The sequence below is a fragment of the Bactrocera oleae genome, chromosome 3 (genome assembly GCF_042242935.1).
Source record: "Bactrocera oleae isolate idBacOlea1 chromosome 3, idBacOlea1, whole genome shotgun sequence".
NCBI classification, from domain to species: Eukaryota; Metazoa; Arthropoda; class Insecta; order Diptera; family Tephritidae; genus Bactrocera; species Bactrocera oleae.
The window spans coordinates 56722406-56735148 of NC_091537.1; the positions used below are offsets into that span (position 1 = coordinate 56722406).

The 12743-nt window shown below is 36.9% G+C and overlaps 1 protein-coding gene across 1 annotated transcript in view; it reads right to left on the minus strand.

Moving 5' to 3' along the window:
* Window positions 1-12743, minus strand: part of Acadvl (Acyl-CoA dehydrogenase very long chain) — a 123365-nt gene that overhangs the window by 9562 nt on the left and 101060 nt on the right. Inside the window, exon 3 of the mRNA XM_070106664.1 lies at window positions 1398-1889. Within this exon, the coding sequence (XP_069962765.1) occupies window positions 1398-1889 (492 nt within the window). The remainder of the gene's footprint in view (window positions 1-1397; window positions 1890-12743) is intronic.

Consider the following 12743-nt stretch of genomic DNA (forward strand, 5'->3'; position numbering starts at 1 on the left):
GGATGACGTATCACACTGATGACTCCGTTCCGTTAACTACTCGTCCAATTTCACAAAAGCTTTTACCGTCCTCCCTTAATTTTAAAATTATTTTCCGCTCATCAACACTTATTTCTTTGCCTTTTGCACTCATTTCGATTAACGCTGAATAATTCGAAAAATGTACACACAAATTGCAGATTTTCCTTTGATTATCTTAATCTATATTATTGACGTACAAAAAATTAGCAGGTCTTAAACGCGTTGAAACTACAATAAACTAATGTAACAAGCAGTGAGCGGATACTTTTTCTGCTTATTTTGTATTAGTACTGTAATGCTATTAGCATGCTCATCTGATATTCTGGAAAGAACTTCAAAAACCCATACATTTTATTAATAATTTTATTGAAACACATTCCCCGAATTGGTGAGCGGAGACTTTTTCTACCTAGTGTATGTATATAATATTTTATTCATGTTTCAGTAACTGAAGGCTTGAAAACCATTTCTATTATTTTTATATGAGCACATAGTGAAAGTACTATTCCATAATCTATTTCGATATCTTGATTGATGTTTGATGACCTATAGAAAAGTGCTAAATTATCTGATGGAATGTGTCATGTGTCATTTCAAACTGTAGTTTAGTTCATTTCAAAAAACATACGGAAGCCAAGGAAATGTTACATATAGGTATATCAAATTTGCTATAATATTTACTGAGGTCTCTCACACTTAAAAACTTAAATGATTTATGATGATTGGATGAATTGCTCTCGACGTTCTGCACATTTTGATGTACACCTATAACTCTATACCTATCTCCATTAGTTTTAGGTTTTATAAAAAATTAAAGAATAGGTACAATAAGTGGCGGGTATCATTATACACTAAAAAAGAGACCTGAAATATATAAAACAATTTCTCCCAGTGGCTATTTTACTGAAATATCAAAGAGCAGTTCGTTGTCTAATTCGACAAATTTAATAATATCGGTTGGCGGAGGTGTTAGCCGGTTTGTGATAGAGGCAGACAATATCAATAAACTACAATACATTGAACCACAGTCTATTTCGGGATTATAGAATAATAGAAAATGGAACTGGGGTAAATAAATTATTTAAAATATTTTTATTTAGTAATAAAAAACTGTATAAAATCAGATAGAATCGAATGCTACTGAATTTGAAACTTTTTTTACCAACACCGGTAAGGATTTGCTGAATAATGGACATGACAGAAACTGTGCTTGTATAAATCATCACATACGAATTACCTCTAACACAAAAAGAGCAAAAAAAGAGCTCATGTATTTTATTTAGTATCTAAAATATTGAATACACATATTAATGATCGCAAAATATCTTTGTGAATTGTGAACACATAATACATTATTATATGTGAATATCAAATACCTTATCTTTTTTTTCGCCAGTTTCCAGGTCGACATGATCTGTTTGTGCAAACACTGTCATTACGTCTGCAATGCCACCATTGGATATCCAGATTTTAGAACCGTTTAAAATAAAATATTTTCCATCGTCACTTTTAACAGCCCGCGTTCGTATCGAACCAGCATCAGATCCAGAACTTGGTTCGGTAAGAGCGAATGCTGCGTATACTTTCTCTGTCGTTAACTTTGATAAATATTTTTCTTTATGTTGTTGTGTACCAAATAACAAGATCCCTTTGAAACCAATACTTTGGTGTGCACCCAGAGTAATTCCAACACTAAGGTCGTTAGCACCCAAAATTTCACACAAACGACCATATTGTGTATTGCCAAGTCCCAAACCGCCATATTTCTCTGGAACCTGAATGCCAAAAGCTCCAAGCTCCCACAATTGATCTAGTACTGTACCATCTATCGATGAGTTTTCGTCATTTCGTGTTGCGCTGTTTGTCTCCTGATAGTAATTTAAATAAAATAACATTTAGTAGTTTTAAATATATGATTTAAAGCAGAGTTTGATGGTTATAATTCTTTTTCACCTATTTTCGCAATGTATAATAGTTTGGGCATATCTATATATATATACGAGTGTTTATATAACATGTATTTTTTTTTAACCTTATGTCCCCTTACTATGATTCCAAGCACAAAATTCTAGTTTTGTAGCTTAATTTTGATATAACTTGGTCCTATATATATATCGCTAAACACCTCTGTTGCATGACCATCGCTCAAACCCAATTCGCTCATGAGTTTACGGATATACGCTACTTCTTTAGCAGCCGTTGACAAAGCTACGTACTCCGCTTCAGTACTACATCAGACCACGACGCTCTGTCAAAAGCGTCTGTCAAGCTTGACAACAACAATATGCACAAACAATCTTCGGGCAGTGTGAAACCAATTTTGCACAATTTTTCTATCAGGTATGTGAACTTTCCCAAATGCTTAGCTATACTTTCCGATTCTGACGATATACGCAATAACTGTTTTAACAATGTAACGCGACGTGCCGGTCCCTTAGCCATATGAATTGCTTTTAGTCTTTCCCACGTACTAGCTGACGTTTGTAAATTTTTCACATTATTTATATGTGAAGACTTAATGCATAGCATAATGCTGGCTAATGCTTTTTCGTTTTTTGCATCAAACGCAGCTTTTACCTCTGCAGTGTCTTCTTCGTTCTTAACAACACGACCACAAACCACGCCCCATAACTCTGCATGTATGAGTACGTAATTGTGGTCATCCAGCTTTTCAATAGAATGCATAACGGAATGTATTTTACTTAAAAAAACAAAGTAATGCAAATTACTTGCCCAAGAAAGTCCAGAATAATCACATTTACTTTCTACAAGAAATTTCACTTTGAGTCAATTCGACTTATTATTATTATTTTATTTTATTTATTTCACTTGTCTCTTCGCCTGGGCCCATAACCTATTAGATGCAACGTTTAGGGAAATCGCTAAACTTGCAGGTTTTCCAAGATGCGAAAGTGCCGAATAACACCATGGCTTCTACAAGCCGATATAGTGTGCTGAGGAACGGTAGGCATCCCTTTATAAGGAAGCTGTCTCAAGAGTGGGGGAAATACGGAAAGGACCCAGACTAGAGACGGTGGCTAAACAGGATCTACTAGTACGCCCCCGAGCTCAGCTCTGGCTCCCAGCTGAACCCTCCACCCATGAGGAAATTGAGCAGACTCACCCAAATTAGGAGTCCCACAGTCTCCTTAGCAACACCAAGAGTCATAAGCTATGGCTTTTAGAGAGAGGTTCTGCGGATTCTCTCAAAAGACGCCAGAGCGGATGACCTACATGTTCCACAAATGACGAGGGAGAAAGGATGAGATGTCCAAATGGACTTTGAAATCGACCCCATTTTTTCGGAAGTGGTAAGTGCTGAATGCAGATCGTCGACCGACAGCTGTTCGAGGTGGTTGGCGGAGGTATTGATGGTGGTACGGAACGCGCTCTTCTGTATAAAGCAATGGAGGATGAAGATCCTGCAAATTAATCTCCATCACCCAAGAGTGGGTTCTGGCAATATCTTGCTTCATTTGGGAAGAGACGGAGCCCACGCTGTCTTTATTCAGGAGAGGTGGCTGTGTAACAAAGACATCTCTGGGTTCAAGACAAAGCCATAGGCTGCTAGCGGGCAACAATACAGGTGAACCAGAACTTGTCAGATGGTCTGATGCGAGAGTTAGCATAGGTCGCCAGGTTATACTATTTATTAGACCACCGCTAGCGATGGTAATATCAGACGAACAATTACAGGTGTCCAAATTCTGGTGGGGGCTTTGTCATTCAATGTGCAGAATGTCGAATCGTCAATCTGTTTCGCCAGCTCCATCCCCCTACGATCGTTTGACAGGCAGTAGTGCCAAAGTTCGTGGTGCGCGTTAAAGTCGCCTAGCACTAAACGGTTTTCACCACGAAGTAGCGCACCTTTGTTCGGGTGATATCCTGTTGGGCAACATGATACTGGGTGGATGTATATATTAAATATTTCGAGCTCGACATCGCCTGACCGGACAGCTGTACCCTGACATTCAAGAGTAGTGTCCCTGTGGTCGATGTCAACATTGATTAGACGATATTGAACGGTGTTGTGCAGTATGAAGGCTAGGCCTCTACCATTATCTCGCTCGCGATCCTTACGTAAAACGATGAAACCTGCAAAGCTCAGAAGTTCTGAGCGACCGTTTAACTTGGTTTTTTGAACTGCAACTATCAGTATGCGTTCCCGGCTCATAAGTGCAACTATCTCCTCGATCTTACTCTGGAGTCCATTGCAATTATATTTTAAAGTCGCGTTTATTTCGGGTGTCCGGTGGTGATCCTGGGGGTGAGGGAGGTACGTGTAGGTGGTGGTTGTTGCTCTCATTGGGATCAGTGTTGCACTGCGTACAATACCAACGATGGGAATTAATGCCATTATACATACCTTCTGCTCAACGCAAAACGAGACTTTATCCATAACTCGAAAAGAACATGACATATGGCCATACTTTTTTTTGCTTAGGTTGGCAGGACTGTTATATGTTTACATGTCAAATTTGAGCGCGATCTGTCACATAGTTTTTCTTTTAAGGCACTATAAACAAGTCAACCTCGAGTGTGTTTTTCGAATTTTACTATGGAAATTAACGTTGAGCAAAAAGTTTGTTTGAAATTTTGTTATTCCAATGGAATAAGTGCGACGGACGCAATGAAAATGTTGCAGAAGGCATATGGGGAGTCTTGCCTATCACGTGCACGTATTTTTGATTGGTATAAGTCGTTCAAGGACGGCCGTACATCGCTGGAGAACTTGCCCTATGATCGTCGTCCAGCAACGTCAATAAACGAAGAAAACGTCGAAAAAGTAAAGAAAATTGTGTTGGAAAATCGTCGTGTGACTGAAAGAGAGATAGCTAGTGAGCTCAACATATCAAATGGATCCGCTCATAGCATTATTCACGATGTTTTGGGCATGAGACGTGTGTCTGCTCGACTTGTTCCAAAATCCAGCTCATACGTCTCGTCTTGTACGCGATTATTTGACCAAAAACAACGTAAATATTGTTCCGCAAGCACCGTATTCACCCGACATGGCACCGTGTGACTTTTTTCTTTTCCCTAAACTCAAATTGCCGCTTCGTGGAAAGCATTTTCAGTCGATTGAAGTCATAAAAGAGAATTCGAAGAAGGAACTGAAAGCCATACCTAAAGCGGCCTACCAGAAGTGTTAGGAAGATTGGAAAAAAAGGTGGCATATGTGTATCGCCTCTAATGGTGACTATTTTGAAGAGGATAAAATAAATATTGAAGAATAATTAACCGTTTTTGTTGTTTGAGCCAGTCTCGTTTATATTTGAGCAGAAGGTATAGCACCCGTGGAATAGCCGGCAGATGCATTACTCCGAAGGTTGCTTTCCGACTCCGGGAAACTGGACACATTAAGGGTTCCAAAGAGGCACATTCTGAAATACTCTCTAACTTTGACTGCATCGGCGGAACCTACTCCTAGCTCATCTTCTCCGGGCACATATCTGCGAGAGCTTTTTAACGGATGAATCGAAGCTCAATGGTACTCTTATCTCGGAAGCTCTCAATCAAATATTTTTTTCAGAGTGCCAGACCTCTGTAGTGTCTTTCAAGCAGAAGTGACAGCCATCAAGGTAGCAGAAGATGTACTTCTCCGAAGTGCAGCTTATTTTAGGGAAGTATGCATCCACTCTGATAGCAGAGCTGCTATACAGGCCTTCAGTTCGCTGACAGTTCACTCAAATCTAATTAAGGTGTGCACGACCTCACTAGTAGTAGCATCAACCATCAACTTCTATATTAAACTTGTCAACGGAATCGTCGGAAATAGTAAAGCATATGACCTTGCAAGAAAAGGCCCCCCAATTATGTCAGGTTGGGAACGAACGGGGGTTCTCTCGTCTTCGTGCATTTACACTCTGGATCTATGGGCTTCGCGTAAACTCAGCAAACAGCGCTTGTGGAGATGCGAAAGCCTTCTGCTCCAGAGTGGAACATAAAAGTCCACTGAACTACTAACTCTTAGCAAAGCTCACATCGCATACGTGTCACTCTCGCAATGAGGAAGATGAGATGAAAACATCTAGATACTTTCTTCTCCACTGACCAGCTTTCTCCAAACTAAAGATGAAGCATCTCGGTTGCCAAACTTTTTACGAACTCGGCGAATTGGCTGGAATTGATATTATCCGCCTCAATAAATTTGTATGCGACAGTTTTTTTGACCCATACCTAGGAATTCTGGGCATTACAACAGACAAGCGTCTCTACTAGCCAAGTAGGATTATTCGTGACCTTACGAGTAATCAGCTTATTTACCAAACCTAACCCTATATTTATTTCAAAAAGGTTTAGATGCACTAAATATCCGTTAAGTGAACTAAACTCTTTTGTAACACCTTGCGAAGGGGTTCACAACTTATTTCAGGTACACATTTATTAAAAAGTAATTCTATATTATATTTATATTTATATATTTTTATTTTATAAAAATGTTAAAACAAGCTCAAGAACAGTAGTTTCCAATTCTAAAAACAAACAAAAACATTCCAAAATATTTCTTCTTAAGTACAATATTAACAATTAAATTTGTACTTAAACTAGAATATTTTTAAATGTATTTTACATATCGATGGTGATCGGTCGCGTAGATGAGTCTATTAAGAAGCACTTTTCATAGAAAGTTTATAATAAGGAAAAAACGAAGTTGAAAAAGTTGACAATCCTGAGACATTAAGGAGCATTTTACGTCAAGCTGATCTTGTAGGTTAGATTAGGTTCGATGGCTGACTCAAGATGACGATCGCACTTGGACTACTATATAATATCCTTTATGAAGCCATAAAAATAGAACTCCTGTATCCGATCTTATAAGCCGACACAGTGCCTTGTGGCCTATAAGCATTTAATTTCTGTTCCCACCAGCTCAGTGGGATATCTGAAAGTGTGAGGTCAAAAGTGTTTAAGCCTTAATCTCGCAAACGCGAGTCAATCAAAAAGGAAGTGTTGAGGTATTTCTACCTCGTCTTCTTCCATACAGCTTCTGCAGCTAGCATCCAATATGGCCCATGATAAACCTCACAACTAGGGAGAAGCTAGCCTTACTGATATCTTGCGATCGACCTTAGGCTATCCAGTAGAACGAACGAGGAGAGTACATGGATAACGCAGTTAGGTATTTCTTAACCAGCTTGGAGGCACGGTCAGTGTGCACAAGGTTAGTAGCGCCCCTCGATGAACGCAAATTTAATAAGTTTGAATCCATTAGTAAGCCTTTTGTCGGAGTTGGAACCGAAGCATGTGCGTGAATATTGTCAAGGCCATGATTTGGGGGTGTATACTGAAGAACCATTTTAATACAAATTACTAAAAAAAATTGTGAATTTAAATCAGCCCGAGATGGCACTGTCCCCATATAGTAGTAGATATCAATATATTAGAAAATATCTCATAAGCAACACGCTTTACCTAAAAATTTACATTACAATGGAGTGGAAGAAAAATGTCCTTAATTTACCATGAAACTAAGAAATAGTTTTAAATGTGAATTGAAAATAAATTATCATTGAATGTGCACGCGCTTAAAATAAATTTTAAAGGAGAAGGTTTTTAATAGTTTGCAACAATGTGGAATGGCGGATTTTAATGAATTTCGAAATTAATTATTTTTAAGATGCTATGTATATAAAAATTTGTTTCCGCTTTAAGGTTTTTATTTGACCAAGAATTACTATTTTTGGTTGTCGCAGGATCATAAATTCTAAAAATAGCAAATAATTGAAAACAATTTTATTTTTATGTTTTTACAATTATAAATACAACGGAGTTTGGTCCACGATTTGGCGATTTTTACCAGCTATGAAGGTGAAAGCGCTTCAAAATTAGCGTTTTTATAACATTTTGCATTGTTGCCAGATTTGTTTTTGGGTATTTAAATTAAAACTCCTAACATTAATTACATTTAAAAATTATTATAGTTTGGCCATTTAATATATGGAGAAACTATTTAAAGATTTCTTTTTTTATGATTTTATGGTATATTGAAACAACTGATTTTTGACCTTTCAATGCTTAATAAAATGATTTAAACTTGTTAAGACTCAATTAATAATTGTTTTAAGTCATTTTCACTTGAAAATATTACTGTGATGCATCACATCACAAAACAGATTATCGAGAACATTTAAATTTCGCGTTTTCTTTAATTTTTATTGTTTTACATTTTTTATTAGTGATCTTGAACGGCGGCAACAAATCACTCCTTCACATACTCGTATATTTTTGTCTGTCAACTGTCAAAGTGGAGGAGCTGATTTACGCTCCCACTTCCAATGATATGGGAATATGATATGTACATTTCTTTATCTCGGACTTTTAACATTACAAGTTAAACAAGGAGTTCGCTTGAAATTTTGTGTTTACAGTGGTATCACGGCTACGGAATGGTTGAAAATGTTGCAGAGGCTACTTGGGGAGGCTACTTTATTACGAACACAAGTATTTGAATGGCACAAAGCAATCAATGAAGATTGAAGTCATCGAAAACTGACGAGCCGCCCATCCACCTCTGTTAATGATGATAACATCGAAAAAGTTAAAGAGACAGTGCTTGAAAATCGAAGTGTTGGCGTCAAAGAGATAACAGTACATGTCGAATTGGATTAAGCGTTGGTATGCTTGTATTGATTCAGTTGCATTTGTATAATAAAGATTTGTATTAAAATGCGTGAAAAAGTATTTTCTGTCAGTCCGGGCTAAATTTGATCAAATGGTATACTAGTAGGCGTTGCCTGTACGTACGGCTTTAATTTGTACATACATATATTTCAGCAAGTTTAGACTGATTTGATGACAATTTTTTATTTTTAAATTGCATGTGCATTTATCACAATTCGTCCAATCAACGGGTGTGAGTTGAATACGAATATTTTACATTTTACATTTCTTAAATTTTCAGCTATACCATGCTTTTTTTTACACATTAAGATAATTTCCCAGAAGTTTTAATTATTCTTCTCTAAAATTTCCAAAAATTGTTACCAGGGAAAGATGCTCCCTGAGTTTCATTAAAAGCCGACCAATATGTATGGTATTAAGTGAAACAGAATTTTGAAAATCTTTATGTTAAGTATACGGGAACTAAGGTAACCAATGACCCTATTTTAAATATTTTTGGCTGTTTCTAAGTTTCATTGTTATACCTTAGACATTGACCGCTATTATCGGTCAAAAGTCAGCCATAGGCATTTGTTGGTCCTCAAATACTATGCATGAAAGATATAGATTTTATTAAAGTTACAACTTTTCCAAAAAATTATAGTGCTGATAGTCGAAATTTTCCTAAGTAATCATAAAACACCAAATTATGAAGAACTTGTACAAAATATGTTGATAAACTTTAAGATCCTAGAATTAAATATGAGTATCAAGTTAGGCAATATCCGCAATCAATTGAATTTTCGGAAAATTTAGAAAATTATAGTAAGAAACAGAAAGAGCGGTTCAACTAGGATATATCAAAGATGAAAAAGGTAACAAGGTTGATGGGATAACACCATTATGACAGATTATTGCTTATCCTTAAAAAGATATTGTGCACTGGAAAATTATAAAGCAAAAGCTCATAAAAGGCTACGATGTATCCTTATTTTTCAAAACAAAACTGATATTATAAATTGTTTAATGTTTTCTGATTTTTGTAAAGTAAAATGAAAATAAAAATTTAATAGAAATAACGAAAGCAAATCTTATAAAATTATTGACAGTGTCATGAATTGTGACAAATACACACAAATATATCCAGCAATGATTTTATAGCTAGTTGTTGAAATCTTTTAGTTGTTCAAAACGGATGTAACCATGTGACATGTTTTTAGTATAACCGCATTTTGTATTTGTGTATGTGGTTTTCCTTCTATTTCAATTATTTTAAAGTATTCAACAAACGTTTTATGTAATTTCTGTTGCAGATACTAAAGAGGATCACTCTTCCCCTAGGTTCCCTACTTTTTTAAGAAAAAAACACAGAAAATTCAAAATTAATGGTCACTGTTTATTATCATTCGACAGAGCATTCTTTGGCATTTATTTTTGAAGATGATCTCTTTTTAATGCTAGTCGCGTCTACGTCTCAGATGGTCCATCCGTTGAGTCCAATTTTCGATGACTCGTACGAGCATTTCCACTGGTAACTGGCGAATGACACGCGTGATGTTTTGCTCCAAGGCCTGAATGGAAGCAGGATTGTCCGCATTGACTTAAGACTTTAATAATATTACTTAATATACTCACAGGGAAAAGTCTAACGATGTGTGGGAAGTGGCGCCGTCTTGTTGAAACCAAATGACGCCGATACCACGAGCTTTAATTCAAGGCATCAAATTGCTGTTGTTGTTGTAGCGGCAGAAATTTGTCAAGTTGACAGTCCTTGGCCAAAAACTCCGGGTCCGTTCCGGTTACGTAGACCCGACCCGAATGGGCATCAAATAGTCGGTTATCATGGTGCAATAACGGTCCCCATTGACGATTACGTTCTCACCGGCATCAACCACAATAAACCGTTGCTTTTTCTGAATGAAATTGCAGCTCTTGAATCTCTTCAGGTTGTTTACATACCGATTGAGCCAGAAAACTAAACAAAATTTGACTCGAAAACGTCGGATCTTCTTGGAGCTCATCGAGCGAAGCGATTACGCTTGGGAAGGTCGAGCGGCTTCAGTTCTTGCACAAGCTGTTTTTTGTACGCTTTCATTATAAGATGTCGACGTAAAATGCGCCAAGTTGTTCTAGTCCGAGTTGATGCAACGGTCCACGGTCTTCTTGTACACTCTGAGCTACGACCGCTATATTTTCTTCACTGTTTGTTGGACGTGGTGTATTCGGTCGAATATTATCCAATAATGAATGCTGAGTCTTAAGATGAGTGATGGCGTTGCGAATAGTACGCTCAGTAGGCCGATTATGTTGACCATATATTAATTAATATATTAATATAATATCGTATCTTTGTGCCTATTGTGTTCCCGCAAGTATTGGAAATTATGATACTATTTGGTGTAAAGTTTCCATGTGTATGTTGCATTTACGGCTGGCTAGATGAGTTACGTCCCTCCCCTCCATACACGCTACTGAGCGCCAACACACCACATCAAGACAATCCACAAGAAGACTCTACTCACTAACACACACCTCCCCTGCAGACATCATACCACGCAGACCACCCACACATACACATCACATCACATTACAACTCTACACAACCCAACACTCAAACGGGACGAACACAGGACCAGAGCCCCTTCTTTTTCGTACGCATTCGAGCCGATCGCAGTAACTTTTCGCCCGAGTGCCTTAAGTGGAATTTTTAACTTTTATATACTTTTTTTCCTAATAAACAACGCGGATACCACCGGAAAATCTATTTTCATTTTTTTTTCTTTCAATAAACGCATATAAACGGTGAGTGCAAACGAGTACATTATTCAACGGCATTTGTCTAATACGATGGTTGGGTTTTTATAATGTGTTTACAAAAGTTTCTCGTCGCTATCACCTGATCCTGAATAGCCATCATAGAACCCTGTGTTTCTGGTTGCAATTCCTCTTTTCTTTACTAAGTGTGAATTCGGTTTGTTTATTTTCAGGTTTTCACATGTTTTACATGTGTCCTTTATAGTTTTGGAATCACTCGGTTTTGTTCGTAACGAATAATTTATTTCATTGTCAGCTTATATAATATTATGCTTTATGTTTATATATTGTAGCTTTTATTAGCTTCACCTGTATGTATTTCGCACTGAAACTGAATGGTACTGACAAAAGAATCAACAAAAAAAAATTTGCCTAAAAACAAGTATAGACTTGTACAGATAAAATCTTCAACTATCCATCCTGCAAAAAACTGTACATGGAACTATGCAACTGCATCAACTTCCATACTGTCATCTGAATAACAATTTACTCCTTAAAGAAAATGAAAACACTACGTGTGGCTAAATAATAAATACAGTTTAAAAACCCATAAAAACATGCTTTTAAAGCACATGAAACTAAAAAGTGAAAAATAAATATAAATATTATATTATATTATATATAAGGTTGGAAGGTATCCATCCACCATATAGCCCGGACGTACCGCCAAGTGATTACCACCTGTTCCTGTCCATGGCGAATGCCCTTGGTGGTGTGAAGTTGAACTCAAAAGAGGCTTGTGAAAAGTGGCTGTCCGAATTCTTCGCAAATGAGGAGGGGGGCTTCTACGAGGAAGGTATTATGAAGTTGCCGTCTAGATGGAAACAGATCATCGAACAAAACGGCGCATATTTTAACTAAATCCGATCACTGTAACACTTTTTATAAAGCATTGAATGAAGAGCAAAAAAGCGGGAGATATTTGACAACCTTATATATAAGGTTGGAAGGTATCCATCCACCATATAGCCCGGACGTAGCGCCAAGTGATTACCACCTTCGTACCTTGTATCGTGTTAATCTGTCACTCTCAGAAATGAATTTGGCAACCTGTTTTGAGCGTGTAGCTCCTACAGGTGTAGTTTGACTTTTGTAGCCATTAACCATTTTTGTTATGTTATTTATATAATGTTTCAATGAATTATTAATATATAACCTTTTAATTGTTTTTTCCAAGTAAACTGAATTTACTTGCGATATGATTTTGTTATTATTAGATATATATATATTTTTTTTTTCATGAAACCGCACTTTTAATTATTAATACTTTTTATGTCCTTATGTTGAAGAATGTAGGTACACCC